Source organism: Motacilla alba, chromosome 8 (genome assembly GCF_015832195.1).
Source record: "Motacilla alba alba isolate MOTALB_02 chromosome 8, Motacilla_alba_V1.0_pri, whole genome shotgun sequence".
Lineage (NCBI taxonomy): Eukaryota > Metazoa > Chordata > Aves > Passeriformes > Motacillidae > Motacilla > Motacilla alba.
The window spans coordinates 24323639-24341608 of record NC_052023.1 but is presented as its reverse complement, the minus strand read 5'-3'; the positions used below and the strand labels follow the sequence as shown (position 1 = coordinate 24341608).

Below are 17970 nucleotides of genomic sequence, written 5' to 3'. Positions count from 1 at the left end.
GCTGAAAAACATTTATAAGGTATTCTAACAGGTAACAGGTTGGCTTCTGATAGAATGGCGTAAGTTTTACATCTCTTGTGCCTCACCCTTCAGCAAGACTGATAATGGGATAAAATCTTTAAAAACACCTCTCAGTTGCCCCGCCTCTGTAAGGCTGGGAAGTTCCAACAATTTCTCCCCTTTTTTTAAACCAGAGCAGCTAAGAAGGGGCTAAACTGAGACTGCCTCTGGCGGAAGCAGCCTGCTGCCAGTGGATTCAGCAGCCCTACCGAGGACGTGCAGGTCGACGCGCTGGCGCTCGCTGCCCGCGGCGTTGGTGGCCATGCACACGTATCTGCCCGTGTCAGCCACCTGGGCCCGCGGGATGTGCAGGGACCCATCCTCCAGCACCAAATACCTGCAACAGAGCAAACGCTGCTGCCTGCCATCCATCAACAGGGCACCCTGGCAGAGCAGAGAAAAGATGACTCGGGGGACACAACCAATGGCCTAAATGAAGCATGCATTAACTGGGGCACAATTCTCTCACTCATTTCATTCTTTCACAGTACATCTATTTTCCAAAGAAATGATGAAATCTGGCTGACATGGTGATTTCATGTAAAAGATACTGGATTTACAGAAAACAACCAATCCCCTTTTTTTTTTTGGTTTCTCATTTAAACCTTAAAAATCTTAATCAATGCCTGTACTTTTTCTTTGCAATACAACAGAATTCCTTAGCATTTGCTCAGTTCTAGAAAATGCCAAACTTCTTCCTTCTAAAACAGTCAGAAGACAGAAACCATCCACTATAATAAAAGTTGGTACCACAACATAAAGCATTTCACACATTAGAAAATACAGAATAGCTTTTGGTCTACATGAAATTGCTTGGCTTCATCCCAAAACTCTGTGTATATATAAAATCTAAAGATCTTTCACATTTACTCTTTAAAATCTCTAATGTCAGAATGATTATATTTGGTTTCCAAAGGAATTTTTTATCTTTCTTAACAACAAAAAGGTGAAACCTTTGGTGTTGCTACTTTTCTCTAGAACAATTTCATGTCTAATTAGGTGTCTGTAATAAATACATTCTTAAGTAGCAATGAAGAATATTTATGCTAAATTCTGGGCAATACCTAGAATTGTTTCCAGTAAAAACAGCCCCATCCTTCCTCCAGGTTATCCTGGGGGCTGGAACTCCTTCTGCAGCACACTCCAGCAGGGCAGAGGTGTTGATGTGCACCATGACAGTCTGGGGGCTGCTCCGGATCGTGGGAGCCACTGCAAGGGAGAATTGCTTATGACACAAAGGAAGCAACTCTATACTGCAATGACTGAAACTGAACACATGTAGAGAGGTGCAGCAGCGGGTTTGGGTTCACTGCAAAGACAGGAACAAGTTTCTTACCATTCTGGGTGATGGTAATTGCCAAGGTGCAGCAGGGAAGGAGAAAGAAAGTTTGGCTGAAATGAACTGCAAAGGTCAGCTCTGCAAGTTACTGCAAAGGGTACCAGTGAGCTAAAACAACAGGAGTTCAGCACATGCAATTCGGCAAGCTAAGGCTGTGGGGATATCCTTGCTTCCTGATTACACACCAAGGAGATAAAAGGACTTTAGCTGGACCAGGTAAGGCCAGTCACTGGGGGCACAGGCTAAGGCAGGGCCCATGTGACTGGGCTGGAAACAGAATAGAAAAAAGGGGGGAAGTTCCTTCCAGTCACCTGAGTGTGAGAGTAGAATAACTCCTCATCAGACTAGAGGTGAGAAAATAAAAAGGTTTAAAATGGAGCTCAGGGCTATGGTAGCACAGGACAAGTATCAAGCCTAAGGCTTCTAAAGCCCTGTCCTCTGCAGGCGCAGAGAAGCTGCCACAGCTCTCAAGGAACCTGCCAGCTGTGAAACCTTGTCCCCAGGGTGCTGGTCAAATGCTTCAAAGAGTTGCTCTGAGTTTGTTCAAGAGCATTTGTCAGTCCTGGATGTGGGTGCTCACTCTGGATGTATCCTGACTCTGTGTCAGGATGATGGCTGGATGCAGCCTCTGCTTGCACAAAGCACAGACGGATGGTGAGTGAGCCACGGCAAGTGCCCAGCAGGTCCCTTAGTCTGGGGGCAGCCTGTGGGCTCAGCAGTGGGACATGAGGCCATGCACATGGCCCTTCAGTTTGGGCATGGCCTGAGTGGCCAACACATGGCTGGAAAGCGACCACAAGTGCTCAGTTCCTGCTGCCTGAACTCCTGCAAAGCCCAAGCTGCCCGAGGCTGCTCTGTGAGGTTACCGTGCACTGCCAGCAGGAACTCCCTGGTGGTCTCCCCTGCCACGTTCCTGGCCACACAGGTGTATCTGGCACCGTCCCCCAGCTCGGCGTTGTTGATCTGCAGGTACCTCCCGCTGGACAGGATCCGCAGCCGGGGGCCTCCCTGCGGGCACACAGACACAGGCAGGGCTTTAGCCCTTCACTGCTGGCCTCTCCTGCACAGAACATCCTTCCACTGCACAGCACTAAGAGCCAGGAGAGAAGGGCACCAACAAACCAGGGGCTGAACTCACTGCTGCCTTTACATCCCTGAAGAGAAGCAGGTGAAGAAAGCTTTTAAAACTTCGCATTGCTTACTGGTTCTCCATTGAAACCCCGAATGAGGCTTGTGCCTGAAGGAGGCAGCTGTTACAGAGCCAAAGGGCTTTGGAGCTTTTATGGAAAGGGGCACCTAATAGCACATGATTAATTTCATTTATCTTGTTATCTATGCACACTACAGGCAGAAGGAATCAAAGTTTCTCTACACTTCCAGCATCATAGTCTGGCTCAGCTGGGAGGCAGCACAGGCTTAGCCAGCTCAGTTCACCAGCCAGCAGCTCTGGGCACAGGCTGCCCCTCTTCCCAGCCCTGCAGTGACTCCACAGCCCCTGCCAGGAGCCAGTCCAGTGAGAGCTTTACCACATCCAGCCTGGGTCGTGTCTGCATCAATCACTGACAGCAACATCAGCTATGAGTGCTCAGAGACCTGACTGGATAAAAACCAGCAGGAAAAAGAGCACAAACTTAGCTTTTCCAGTATGTGCTACCCACCCTCCGGATGGAACTGAAAGCTAACATTCCCGTCTACTCCTCTGGTTAGAGGGTCTGAGAAGGGCACCCCAGAGAGATGAAACTCCTCTGGCTCTGCACTAGCATCCTGGTACTCTGCTCTCACACCAGGCACCAGCTCCAAGGCTGCAGTGTAGGGCTAGAGCTCTCCAGGTGACACAATTCACCATCAGGTGACAGACTGGTGACAAGCTTTCAGGTGACAGATTTTGGGCAATCACTGGCATTTCCTGTTGAGAACACAACATGTGTGATGGTTTCTAAACACAGAAACCTAGAGATAACAGAAGACAGGGGATGAAGCTATAACTTAATCCTCAGACTCTACTCAAAGCAAACCAGAAAACTCATGTTGGGGAAAAAAAAATACAAACTCAGCAAGTCTTTTAGTGTTTGAAAAAAGCCAGGTTAGGCCAGGAGGCTCCTATTCTTTTCTTAACTCTCATTGTGCATTTCCAAAATCCCTCAAGAGTGCCACAACTTCAAAGCTGCTGGAGGCCAGATCTTTCCATAGTTCTGCTGCCAGAGAAGGTGGTGCTGCACAATTCCATCACTCAGCACACAGAGGTGGACTAGGGCAGGCCTCACCTCAAAATCTGCCCAGTGGAAGACAAAAAAAGCGGGAGGAATGACAACCTGCACAAGGCTGCTTCACAAAACCAGCGATATTTAAATTGAAATAACACTGCAGGCTGAGAACCTGCCTTTCTCCAGCCCTCTCTTGTCACTGTGACACCTCCACTTTTCCAAGAGAGGAGGATGATTTGCCAAGGAGCTCCTCACCTCTCTTCCCACACCCAAGGACACTATTTCCAGCTGCTCAGGATTAGTCAGCTCTTACATTTCTTTGGGGTTGAGAAAGCAGCCGGGCACTGGGGAGGACACTGATTTCCCCTGATGTCTAGCACATGCGCTCATGGGTGGGCAGGCCCTGGCACAGGGTGCCCAGAGAAGCTGTGGCTGCCCCTGGATCCCTGGAAGTGTCCAAGGCCAGGCTGGACATGGCTTGGAGCAACCTGGGCTCGTGGAAGGTGGCCCTGCCCATGGCAGAGGGTGGCACTGGATGGGCTTTGAAGTCCCAAGAAGCTTCATCCCTCACATTCTGACATGAGTTCATGAGGCAGGAGGAGAACTAACAGTGTAAAGATAATTCCCAGGTTACCATCTGAGCACCTCTGGCTGTCACAGTGTTCCTCTACTTTTGTTTTCTGGTGAATATTTTTAACAGGAGCTGCTTTTCATGGTTTACGTTCCCTAAGCACTGCTTTCCAAACACAAGCTTTCCAATGAAGGCCAAGGCAAAAGGCATTAATATACTTCATTTCCAAGCCTTGTTCAACCTCGTTTTCATTAAAAAAACCTCACTACCCAATTAGAGAATTAACTGTCCATAAGTACAATGGTCCTGTTAAATTTGTTTCCAGTTGGTTCCTGGGCTATATTAAGATCATGGTCCCTAGCAGCACTTTGTAAGACATGTTCACCCACCAGATCCTTCTTCCAGTAAGATTTAATTCTTCTAAATCAACCACAGAGAAAGAGTCTGAGGAATGACATGTCAGAGGAAAGCAAACAAGCAGAAACCTGGGTGAAGATTTAGTGATGGATCACAACTAAAGGAGAAAATTCATAATCTATTTGTTTCTTCCTTATTAATGAACAAAGGTTGATAGAAAATTTTAAATTAATTCAATTAATAACTGAACTTTATTGTTCAGTTAAAAAGGACCTGTTTTGTGAGTGGTCCCACAGACAGGAAGGGAAAAATTCTTTCTTTATAAACCATCCTCATCTTGCTAATTGTCTCTCAACCAGCAAAGACTCTCTGCCTTGCCATGGCACTATGGAATTCTGAGTGGGAAAGATGCACCTGATACAAAATCTGCTGATTAGCAACCCACTTTCTTTTAAAGAACTTCAATTCCTTTCTAAATGCTACTAGAGTAGGAGGATGCATAATACAGCCAAAGGAAACATAGAGTGCAGTCTTGTCTCAGCTACCTTTCCTGGGAAGCCATTCAGGAGTTTACCGAAGGCTTCTAGCATTGCTCAGAGGATCCAGGAGGAGCAAGGGATCCCCCTAAAGGAAAAAAGAACAAGTAACAGCGGGATGGCCACTCCACATGCCCGCTGGCTCTGGGGGCTCACTGGGGCTGACTGCAGAGGCACTGGGGCTACCCAGCTGCTCGGAGGTGGGGGCACGTAACTCGGGCTGAGAGGCGAGTGAGCGGAGCAGGAGACCTGGAGCACTGCTGTGACAACCGCAGCGAGCAGAAGGCCAGCACGAAGGCTGGAAGCTCAGTACCTCCAGCAGCTCTCCATTCTTCAGCCAGGAGATGGTGGGAGGGGGCACAGCATCCGACCTGCACTCCAGAATAGCCTGGCTGTTCTGCAGCACCGTCAGCTCCTGGGGCCCGCCGGTACCAGCGATGTTGGGGGGGACTGGGACAAAAACAGAGAACAAAATCAACACCACACATATGAACTGTCAAGAAAACTACTTATTGAAAATTTCCAGTTTATCTCAAGTTCAAAATAAATGCAAAGCTGTGTTATCATTCATTAGTTCTTCCTCTCAATACCTGTGTTAAATACATCAGTATATTTCACATCTCTAGAGAGTGAGCCCAGCAAAGTTGATCCAACCAAATACTGACATCTGTGAGCTTCCTGGATATTCCAAATAAGACTTGGAATTGTAACAGAAATGAGGTGGAACTTCCCTTCTTATCGTGGATCACTTTCAGAATAACCATCTTTAATGAGAAACACTATTATGATCATATCACAGAACATTTCATCTTAGGAATACGTGTTTGTTAAATGAGATGCTGACATGTACCTTAGCAGTTTACAGTTTGAGGAAATTTTTTTTCCTAAATTAAACTTACCATGCACTCGAACTAAATATTCCTTGTCATCATCTCCTGCTGGACTAGATGCTAAACATGTGTATCTGCCTGTGTCCTCCACCTGGAAACACAGGAACAATTTCAGCAGAAAACCCAGATTATGGGAAAAATTCAGCAAAACCAAGAAATACAAACACAGTAACAACATACAACAGGCAGCACTTGAACACAAGCACGGGAGACACAGAATGCCTGGAAAGAAAGTAATGAAGTTGTTGAATACTTCTTTATTTCACTTTGATGAGGTTATTCAGAGATGGCTCAGGAGTTGCACAGCTCCATAAAATCTCTCTGGATAATGTGTCCAGCACTGAAGATGGAACTGGCTATGGTGATCCACCTAAGGAAGGCTCAGGTTTGGGTACTGAGAAAATCCTTTTGTACACATAGTCACTAACATCTTTATGGTTTCTCCTTCCTATAAACTCCTTACTGTACAGCCTAGAAGTGTTTATTTTACAAACAAAACAAGCAGCAATCGATCTCCAGCCCTATCCCACTTCTGTCTGGGGAACTTCAGCTGGGCACTTCTGTCTGGGGAACTTCAGCTGGACCCAGCCTTAGTTTATTGATGCAGGTTTTTAAAGGTTGCTTGACCTGGACCCTTCTCTAACCACAAATGCAGGTGGGTGAATTTCAGGGGTTTTTAGGACACCTGTGAGGATGGTCCTAAGGCAGGTACCATTTTAGGGATTGCAGAACTGAGGCCTATTTTGAAACAAACACTCTACCTGAGCACTGGTTATTCGGAGGGCTTCTCTTAGCATGTGAATATTGTCTGTCTGCAGCAGCGGGCGCCCATCCTTCATCCATGAAATTTTGGGCACTGGGATGCCAGAGGAAATGCAGAGAAGCTCAAGTGGGTTGTTAACAATGACAGAGAGCTCTTCTGGTTCATCTGAACCATTGATATGAGGTGGCTCTGAGGAAAGAAAAACATTCCAGTTCTTTATGGACTCAAAACACCTATAAAAACTGACGGATCTTGTGGGTAGAGTCTGTAGAATTAGTCTACATTAAATTATTTCTGACTGTATCATGAATTCACTGAAGAACTCAGGTAATTTCTATCTAACTCTGCCGATTAATTTGCCTATTTTATTATTTAGAATTATTACTTAGAAAATGTTTTAAAAACACAGATAAACATTATATAATTTCAGCAAAAATATTCATCAGCCTTTTAAGCATTGTGCTTTCAGCTGGGCATCTTCCTGTCAAGCTGAATTTCTGCTAAGCAAAGTTACTAATTTATAGCATATAATTATATTAATTATAGCACATTTCATTGGGAAATACATAGTGTCTTGCATATTCACACATCTTTAGGTATCTTTCATTTCCTTATTCCTCTCATTTATCATTATTGAAATGACCAGGCTGGGCGGGGCTTGCAGAAACCTGGGATAGTGGAAGGTGTCCCTGCTCATGGCAGGGGGTGAAAGCGGATGGGTTTTAAGCTTCCTCCCAACCCAAACCACTCTGGGATTCTGTGAGCCTTTGGAAATACTCCTTATCCCTGGAGGTCTTTAAAGTGTCATGCTGACAGGTGAGCACTCACCCAGCACCTTCAGGACGAAGTGCTTGCTGCTCTGCCCAGCGGCGTTGGAGGCCACGCAGGTGTACGTGCCCGTGTCGGCAGGCTCTGCCCGCAGCACCTGCAGCACCATCCCGCGCCTGCTGGAGCTCAGGCGGGCCCCGAGGGGCAGGGCCAGGCCGTCCTTGAGCCACGACACGCCGGGGACAGGGGAGCCATCGCTCACACAGCCCAGGGCGGCCGCGTCACCCCGCAGCACCAGCACCTCCTCCGTGCCCCCCGCGTTGTCCAGGCTGGGCGGCACTGCGGGGACAGAGCTCAGTCACACACGGGACAGGGACACAGGGACAGAGCTCAGTCACACACGATACAGGGACACGGGGACAGAGCTCAGTCACACACGGGACAGGGACACAGGGACAGAGCTCAGTCACACACGATACAGGGACACGGGGACAGAGCTCAGTCACACACGGGACAGGGACACAGGGACAGAGCTCAGTCACACACGATACAGGGACACGGGGACAGAGCTCAGTCACACACAGGACAGAGCTCAGTCACACAAGGGACAGGGACACGGGGACAGAGCTCAGTCACACACAGGACAGAGCTCAGTCACACAAGGGACAGGGACATGGGGACACAGCTCAGTCACACAAGGGACACGGGGACAGAGCTCAGTCACACACGGGACTGGGACACAGGAAGAACAGAGCTCTGTCACACAGAGCACAGGGACATAGGGACAGAGCTCAGTCACAACACAGCACAGGGATATTCCAGGCACAGAACAGCTGGCACAGCTGCCCTTCTGCACTTCCCTGTGCTAAATTTTGCTTAGAAATTAAATATTATTCTTTCTAAAAAGACCTGTGACACATTATGGTAGTTGGAACTAGATGAGCTTTAAGGTTCCTTCCAACCCAAACCACTCTGTGATTTTATGGGTGACAATTCAAGTAAGGACTTTTCTAGGGTTAAAACACTTCCCATTTAAAAAAAACCCAACGCTTTGAAAAGTTAGTACTTCCCCAGTGATCATCTCTAAGATAAACTTGTGGCTGTCTGCAATGAGGTGCTGGTGAGACAGAAAACCAAAGAGTAGGTTTAAGAAATCAAGAAATAAGATTCTTTAGAGAAGACATTTCAGACACACTCACCCAAAACTTGCAGGTTGTAATGTTTGTTGTGCACTCCAGCCCTGTTAGATGCGACACAAGTGTACACTCCAGTATCAGATATCTGCACTCGGGTAAGTCTAAGGAAAAAGCAATTAAAGCAAGCTGTAAATGGAACACATGGAACACATCACCTCTATCATGGCATGGTTTGGATCAATACTCTTGCTTCCAAAAATACAGCAGAATTATGCTGATATCGCAAAAAAGAACAGAAAGACAGCAAGTTAAAAGAAAAGAAAACCAACCTGAGGATCTGTCCAGCTGAGAGGAGCTTGATCTGGGAGGAGACAGACAGAGGAAGGCCATTCTTCAGCCAGTGGAGCTGTGGTGGGGGGGTCCCAGCAGCAGCACATTCAATATTTAGGGAGGTGTCCAAAAGGGCAGTGAGCTCCTCTGCTTCATCTTTACTATTGGCTATTGTTGGAGGAACTGCATTTTTTAGATGATGGAAAGCAATGTATTAAAACAGGCTCTTGAAACCATTTCACCCTGCAGGAAGTCCTGCCCCTAATGCCCCACTAGCAATTCAGTAAGAGGATCCCATTTTTGATAGAGTAAATCCTCAGACAATAATATTGAGGACTAAAAATCATCCATCTTTGTATTTCAAATCAGAGGCACTGTACAATGACAGTAGACTTCTCTTTGATTTGCCAGCCTGCAGCAAGCAAGACAGAGCTTAGGGCCTGAAGTTCCTGGGGAGAGAAGGACAGTGCAGGAAGGGATGGGCTGAACCCAGGGCCAGAAGGGACCACTCAAACTCATGGCCTTTAATAAATCTTAAGCACAGTGAAATCACAGAGGAGGAAAGTTAATTTATTGATGTCTGGATTCATCTGCTTATTTCATTCTTAAATGGAGAAAGTTCAAAATGTCTAGGTAAGTGTTTTGGATGATGACACAAACTGATGCTCTGGGGCTCTTTGGGGTTACAGTTCAGTTTGAAAGCCATGGCCTTGGGGGGTTCACTACATAAAGAAGCTCAGCCAGGTGCAGCTCCAGGCACTGGCTCAGTTAGGATCCCATCACTCACTGTGACAGTGACACCAACAAGACTTTTAAGTTGGTTATTGCTTGAACTTCAGCCAATGCAAACTGAGCACAAACTCCCTGCTGTTGTGCAGAGCCATTCTGTGCCAAAAAGATGTGCTGTGATCATTCAGCACTGTTTTTTATGATACCAAAGGTCATCTCTTTCTGCTCTGCTCATGCCTGTGTTCCTAGTGACTCCTGAGTCTCTGTAAGTGGGACAGACACCTACCCTGCAGTGAAACCCTGTCTGGGCAGAACTCTCCCCTCCTCCCTCCACTTAATGACCACATTTTCCACAACTTAAAATATCCACTCTCTGTGCTGCTAAAGGATTACACTCACTAGCCACTGGATGTCAAACTGTGCAATTTCCTCCAACACTCCCTCATTTTTAAACTCTCGGGACCTTCAACTATCAGTTCCCTTCATACCACTCTGCTCATAGCTGATGTGCTTTGACAGGAATTAGGGAAGATAATACAACAAAACAGCAGGGTCACAGGAAATCAGCCCAAATATAATCTTCCCCACAAGAAATAAAAAATCACCACAAGCACAATCCCTCTATTATGAAATCCACCAAAGAATTAATTCCTGTTTATCCCAAAACACATTTACCAGCAATTTCAACCCTTTTGTCATTGACAGAGGATCCTGTGTAATATCTACAGCACAGGCAATTGGAAACATGTGCATGCAGGATTCCACTGCAGACAGGCATTCCTCTCTGGGCTCTCCCTTGGGAGCACTCCCAAGGATGGGATTATGGAGCAGGCTTGGGTTTCACATCTGGCAGAACTCACCATATACATTCAGGTTGAAAATCCTGTCCTCCTCTCCTGCAGGGTTAGTAGCCACACAAGTGTATTTTCCCATGTCTGAGGTGAGAGCTCTGGAGATGTTTAATGTGCTGCCATCTGGAGTCACTCTACAAGGACCATCACAAAGCACAGTGAGTTTGTTTAGTGTTCCTCTGACCTAGCAAATAAACAGTCTGGCCTGGACATTTCAGTAACTACCTCAATCCTCCTGGGAGCTTGATGAGAGATGCATTGTGTTTTGCAAAATATTTCTGTTAGAGACAAGCTAAGAAGTTTTTCCTAGAGATGTCCTGTTTAACTTGGTTTTAAGATTCAACCCCAGCCAGACTTTTGAAGGACCCATAATGATAAGCATTAAGTAAAATATTTCCATGCCTCAGATCTTTCCCCTCCAAAGGAACTAAATGACCTTAATAAACTTTCATGAAGCTGATAAACATTTATGGAATTTATTAACTGAGAAAGACATAAATATCATAAACTTATCTCTGTTAAGAAAATGAAATTTTAAAAAATCAAAGGACTAACAAATTGTACTTGATTTATAGAAGCTAAGGAGGGAGATGATGTTCTTAACCTGGCTAAGCTCCAGTTCAGGCTCTCTTCCCATTCCCCCCTTAGGACCCTTAAAATTATAGAAGAGAATGCAGCGTCTGCTGGTTTTTCTTGCCTTATCCTCTGCAAATCATCGCTGGCAACTGTTTTTCCATCCTTCAGCCACTGCACATCCGGGGTGGGCACTCCAGTGGCATTGCAGAACAGCTGAACACTCTCTCCCAGGAGGACACTGACCTCGCTCGGCATCTCAGAGCCAGCAATACTGGGAGGAACTGGAAATGCACCATGGAAGGATGAGATTCAGCAGCAAGAAATGTAACCTGAACTAAAAACAGCCCCACTACAGCAGCTCATGAGCACCAGCCCATAGTACAGCACCTGGGGCAGGTTCTCAGCAGCTGTGGCTGCCCCTGGACCCGTGGAAGTGTCCAAGGCCAGGTTGGATGGGGCTTGGATAATGGAAGGCGTCCCTGCCCATGGCAGGGGGTGGCACTGGATGGGCTTTAAGGTCCCTTCTAGCCCAGACCAGTCTGGGATTCTGTAACCAACACCATCATGGCCCTGTGAACAGCCACATTAATTCCATCCTAATCAAAGCCATTTCCAGCCTGCCCTTCCAAGGAACACGGATAAAAGTCCTGCTATCCATGAAGTCGAGACTGTCAGTCCCACTAATAAGTTCTGAGCATTTCAAACAATTTCAGACACATTTGATCAAACTACCAGCTTGACATGCCATTCCTAAACTTGGGGAAAAGCTGGCAGGCAGGGGTACACCAGTGCAATTAGTTGGGATGAGTCATTAGGAACAGAGAAAACACAGCAGTCACAGACTAAGGGTGATTCACAGCGAGGCAGGAGACAATTCCATAACAAATAAGTGTTTGTCATTTGAGGTGGGGGTGGGGAAGTATTCCTAAGGAAATTCTGGCAGTAGGTCTTTGCTAACTCCTGCCATGACACAATAGGTAGCACTGCTCCTGAATCTATGTCCGTGTGCTGCTCCACAACCAACCAAGGCAGCTCCAGTGCTCAGCAGGAGGAAGGATGTGACCAGCAGCAGACACCCACAAGCTGCAGAACTCTGTTCAAGTTCCACAGTCAGGGCTTAAGGATATTCTTTTCCATGCAAATTTTGGGCTAGAAGTATTGAATTCTCCAACCTCTCTCCCCTCTGGTTACAAAAGTAACAGCCCAAATTCTCCACTTTTCTATGTGGTTATGTGATCTCAGTGTCCCAAGCACAGACAGTGTCACATTCATCCAATGTTCAACCACTTCTGCTCCCTGCATCCTCCACCATTCCTTACCTTGGATGGAAAGCACATAGGTTTTCTGAGCTTTCCCCTCTGGATTGGAAGCAATACACGTGTAGGTGCCACTGTCCAGGAGCTGAGAGCGAGCAATCTGAAGCTTGCTTCCACCAGATAAAATATGAACTTCAAGAGAATCCAAGTTTTCTGAAATACATAAACAAGTCATCATTCCAAACCAGCTACAGGGAGCAAACATCTCTTTTGGGAGAAATTGTTCCATCAAAGTTTCAAAACAAAGATTCCAATCAGTTCTCATAAGAGTGTCTAGAGACAAATAAAGAAGAAACACAAACCAGACAGCAAACAGCAAAGTGGTGCCTCAAAGAGGGGAAGAAGAGGAGTGAAAAGCATGAGACCATGTTACCTATCTGTTTTCCATTCTTAAGCCACACTAATGTGGGTGGAGGAATTCCAGCAGCATCACACACAAAGGTGACAGGATTACTGATGGATTCACTGACCAGCTCTTGATCAGGGCCCTCTATACTTGGAGGCACTGTGAATGGAATGGAAGCAGTAAGAATGTTACATAAACTGAGTTTGAAGTGCCTAATCTGCTAAGTTTATGTTATTACAACAACTATTGTAGATGATGCAGAGGGTGCTTACCATAAACATTTAGATGGAAATTTTTATCATCTCGTCCTGCAATATTTATGGCTTTGCACACATACTGCCCTGTGTCAGAAACCTGAAATAAAAACAAGCTTTAAGAGAAATCATTACGGATGCTTATTTTAATGCTACAGTTTAGAGACATTAACAACCTGTGCCCCTCCCAACTCAAATTGCTTCTCACAGGATGAAAAGCCTCCAGGAAACACATCTCCCACGTACAGCAAATAAAATACACCACTAAAGACTGAAATAACTGCTTGGCAGTGGCAGAGCAGTGGCAGATGCAGCCTCCCCCCGGCCTGGCCCACCTCTGCAGCCTTAATGCGCAGGGTCTGCCCATCTGCCAGGACCTCCAGGGCAGCAGAGTCGGCAATGAGGCGGCTGTTCTTGTACCAGGTGATGACTGGGGCAGGGATGGCATTGGACTCGCAGTCCAGGGTCACCGGGGTGCCCACTCGCACGTTCAGCACTGTCACCGACGCTCCCCCCTGGGCCTTGATGCTCGGGGGCACTGGGGAAGGAGCCCAGAGTCAGTTCTGCATTGTGCTGGAACAGCCCCATAAAGCAGATAAACCTTCCCACACTTCCCAAACAATAGATATTATTTCAGGAAACAGGAAAACACGAACCAAGGACAGTTAGGAAGCTCTTCTTCTGACTTTCCCCAGCTGGGTTCCTGGCAGTACATGTGTATTCTCCACCATCTGACAGCTTGGCTCGGGGAATCTGCAGCGTCCGAGCACCTGGAGCGAGGAAAGAAGGCTGGAGGTTTGCTCTGTGGTGACTGTTTCAATCCCAAAGGCTGGTTTAGAACTGCAGGTGCAACAGGCTGAGCACAGGCACTGTGCCCCATGAAGAGTGGCCACGGGCCCTGTCATGACAAACCAGACAGAAGCTGAGCCCAAAGGCAGCAGAATAGCTGAGATTCCTCACCAGGCACAATAAAAGTGTTGGAATTTGAACTGATAGGCTTTCCATTCTTGAGCCAGCTGAGATCAGGAGGTGGAAAGCCCGTGACCTCACAAGTCAGAGAGATGAAATTATTCACCACCACGGTCAGATTCTCAGGGTTAGTCCCAACAACACTTGGAGGAACTGTGGAAAGAGAAATACATTAATAGCACCTATCACTGCATCAGCAAAGAATTTCCCACAAGATCATGATTTACTATATTAAAGCTGAATTGCTGCATTTTTCAAAAGGGCCAGGTTGCAAAAAGCTTTCACATCCTATGAATGGATCCACTGCTCTTTGGATGCATCTGGAAATGAGACTGAAACAATCTAATGGTCATTCCTGTTCCTGTACTTCACAAAAATGTCAATTATTCCATTTGCAGTCCTTCTGTGCTGGAGGCTTGGAAGGGCTAGTGAACCTACACAAGATCCTGATGATGCTCAGGGACATTTGCTGTGTGAGAGCAAATTCCCATTGTCAGGATGTGTAGGATGACTCTCACTTCTTCCTGATTGCTTGCTGCTTCTGTTCTTTTTGGAACAGTCCATTTTCCACCTACAGAGACCCCAAGCTTATTCCTCCCAACACAGTTCAGAGTGGTTCTGTCAACCAGACAAACCTGTTGCTTAGCAGTGAGCTAAGCACTGGAAAATCCTGGCATGCAGCATTGCTCCAAGGGGTGCATTCCTTAAGCTTACAAGTCCCAGAATTTTTAAATCAAGAATAGTTTGACATGTGACCTTTCTACAAGAACGATTTAGAATGAAAGAACTGTAAATCTCTTCCTTTTAATAACCCCCAAGCTCTAGTTGCCATGTTTTTGCAGTGGGGATATATAAAACAATTAAGAGGAAGGCAAAAGCATGTTCTTGGCTTTACTGGGTGGAAAAATCATTCCAAAGAACACATGGAATCCTCCTCTTCAAAGACAGAAATGCTGAAGTATTTTGGCCCATCTTCCCCCGAAATGCTCCAGCTGTTTGCTGCCACTTGAGTGACACAAACCAGTCATTAAGGCAACTTTATGGCTCCTCTGGGCACTGCACAAACAAGAGCAGTCCATGTAAATGGGGAATTCAGCCTGTATTTTTCAGCTTGGAATAAGTGAAGAATATTTCCCTGATAAAGAGGATAAAATGGTTCACTAGAGCAAGTGGAGAATTCTGATCTGATGGCATTTGATAGTTATTTATATTTATTTACTTTTACAGTTCATCTTCCACAGATGTGATTATTGGCAGTGGGCTATTTAATGTACAGGGCCAAATCTCAGCTGTCTTTAATGAAACTTGCTTAAATTATGTCAGTGGTTGATTTCAATTTCTGCAGCATAAAACACCCACAAATGTACCATAGGTAATCTGCATATGCAAATGTAGCTGTATGTGCATAAAGACACAGTCATGGGCTCAAATATAGCACTCACCATGAAAATTACCTGTTACTTCCCTACTATTTTAAATCTGGATGTTTATTTCATATGTTCTAAAAGGTGTTATATTAGTTGTGTTATATTAGTTTTATTACTCACCTTGGAGACCAGAAGTGAATTTTTCAATTTAATGAAGAGTATCATTGTTAGTATTTTATTTAAATTTATGAGAGCAGTTCTATTAGAAACACACAAAAATGCTGGGAAATAGCCTTTTTTGTGACATTGACAAAACACAGATCCTGCTGCTTACAGATGATGCATTTTCCTTAGTGCTTCACCCTGTGTGGTCTTTTCCTGAACAGCTACATTCTAATTTTTCAAATTAAACTGCATTAAGAAAAATGCATAAGACCTATGTTGGTAATACTGTTGAGTTAGAATTGGAACTTCATGCAAATATTACTTTTAAGAGAATAGTATTTAGCTATAGTCACTAAAACCAAGTATTTTTAAGACGGAAGTTTAAATTTAAACACGAATGTCAGGAAAAGTGAAGTATTTTGATTCAAATGCAAAGCTCACACATCAGGAAATGTGGGCAGACTCCACTGTCTGACCAGAAAATAATTTCTCAGAGAACAACTCCAGGGCAAATTCTTCCCACGACAACACTATTTTTGGCTAAATGCATTACTGAGTAGCAAAAAGTGCTATAAATCTGTGCCATGTAGTAGGTAAATTTGCTGCATGTGTGACAGAGGAAAATGGAATTATTCTGGGTGCAATACGCTGACTCCTCATATTCCTGGTATGCCAGCAGTGTCTTTAGGTGGGAGAAAGGACAGCCCTTGTTTTCTATGAGATAAAGCAGAAAAAAAAATGTAGCTGCCAGTATTCCTTGTTCAGGTTGGAATGGTGCAGAAGAATTAGTGGGAATGATACTTCTTTTCTCTTCAGGATGGAAAGCTGAGAGTGGGCAGAAATAGAAGGGGAAGACTGGGTTTTCTCTGAAATGTTAATTAGAGATGTCTTGATTTTCTGAAGTTGTCGGGAGAGGGAAGGGGAGGTAGTGGAGACTGCTTCATGAAAAATGTCTTGATTGTATTTGTCTTAGACTTCTAATGCCTAAAGCCAACATTCACTTTAACCCTATTGCAACTCCACAAGAAAACCAAAAATAGAGAACAGAAAGGAACCTCAAAGGGCACATTTCTAAAACCCAAGCTTTTACAAGCTGTGTGTCTTTGATTAATGCTTTCTATCATTAATTTCTTTGAAAGAATGCATTTTCTGAATGCATCAAAACAGGCTACAATCCAACCTACTTACAATTCAAGGTTCCAGGGTTCAGCAATCCCAACTGGGTGAACACAGCTACCACACAAGGCTCCCTAAATAACAATTCCCACCTTTCTGGAACACTTATGAGGAGCCAAAGCCAGGTGGTTTTAAGAGCCATATGTTGTCAAGGTACTTTAAATTGATATTTGAGTTCTGGTCTGTCAGAATCTCCATCACACCCAGTAGGGCTCGCATGAATGAAGCTGAGGGGGGGGGCTGAGCACTCTGCTAAAAATAACACATCCAAGCTGAACCAGCATTTGACAGAAGACAGAAGTTAAGGATGACAGTACTTACCATGAACATTGAGGTTAAAATACTTCTTGGCACTTCCAGCTATGTTTTCTGCAATGCAGACATACCTGCCAGTATCTGTTATTTGGGAATTCAAAATCTAAGGCAAAAAAAGACAAAATATGGCTTTGGAGCTAATATATAGACAACTCCCTGCCAAAGAAGCAAGTGGAGAGGATTAAGCCCAGCTCCCTCCTTTCATAGTTTTATTCAATTTCATTCATCAATGGGAAGGAAAGATCTTCAGAATACACTATTTTCACTATTTGCTCAAAAAAAGTCAGTAAAAGTAAGTGATTTCAACTGATGTGGTTCACAGCATGATCCCACAAATAGTTGGATCTGAGGAATTATATGGGAGTGAGAAGCAGCAGGTGAGGCACAGGAACAAAGGACAAAAACTCCTAAGGTGCTATTTGCAGCACCTTGTAGGAGAAAGAAAGTAATTTCCTACTCAGCAAAACCAGACAGATTTTTGTTGCCAAAACCCAGTTTTTCCACTACGAAAAAGATGACACCACTACCTGTAACCTCCTTCCATTGGACAGCAATGTGTGTTTGTCATCCTCTGCCAGGAGCTGGCCATCCCTCTGCCAGGTGATCCCTGGGGAAGGGCTCCCACTGGGAATGCAGTCCATGGCTGCCTCCTTGCCCACCAGCACAGTCACCTCCTCAGGAAGGTCCCCATCAGCCCCTCTGATGGATGGGGGAGCTGCAGGGAGCAAAGGTGAGAACACTCACACTCAGCACCTCTCAGGTGGTTGTGAGATTAGACTGAGTTTGCAGGAGGAAGGAGTGAAACCTCCAGTGAATCCAGTGAAAGATAAAGCCATCCCATGAGTAGTTCAGCTGGAACAACTCAGCCTAACTCCAAGGACTGCAGCAGAACTACACTTATTCACAGCACACAGAGAGAAGGAGAGATGAAAACCCATTTCCCAATTATTCC

General features: G+C 45.4%; 1 protein-coding gene across 2 annotated transcripts in view; it reads right to left on the bottom strand.

Moving 5' to 3' along the window:
* HMCN1 (hemicentin 1) overlaps positions 1 to 17970 on the bottom strand; it is a 166825-nt gene that overhangs the window by 27130 nt on the left and 121725 nt on the right. For both annotated transcript variants that reach the window (XM_038144148.1, XM_038144147.1), the window contains exons 56-74: positions 17546 to 17733; positions 17025 to 17121; positions 13987 to 14148; positions 13683 to 13796; positions 13362 to 13564; positions 13045 to 13126; positions 12800 to 12931; positions 12430 to 12579; positions 11232 to 11391; positions 10544 to 10668; positions 8954 to 9137; positions 8688 to 8785; positions 7549 to 7827; positions 6719 to 6909; positions 5967 to 6048; positions 5381 to 5517; positions 2266 to 2407; positions 1125 to 1269; positions 270 to 397 (exon numbers count right to left, since the gene is read on the bottom strand). In XM_038144148.1, the coding sequence (XP_038000076.1) occupies positions 270 to 397; positions 1125 to 1269; positions 2266 to 2407; positions 5381 to 5517; positions 5967 to 6048; positions 6719 to 6909; positions 7549 to 7827; positions 8688 to 8785; positions 8954 to 9137; positions 10544 to 10668; positions 11232 to 11391; positions 12430 to 12579; positions 12800 to 12931; positions 13045 to 13126; positions 13362 to 13564; positions 13683 to 13796; positions 13987 to 14148; positions 17025 to 17121; positions 17546 to 17733 (2799 nt within the window). The remainder of the gene's footprint in view (positions 1 to 269; positions 398 to 1124; positions 1270 to 2265; positions 2408 to 5380; positions 5518 to 5966; positions 6049 to 6718; positions 6910 to 7548; positions 7828 to 8687; positions 8786 to 8953; positions 9138 to 10543; positions 10669 to 11231; positions 11392 to 12429; positions 12580 to 12799; positions 12932 to 13044; positions 13127 to 13361; positions 13565 to 13682; positions 13797 to 13986; positions 14149 to 17024; positions 17122 to 17545; positions 17734 to 17970) is intronic.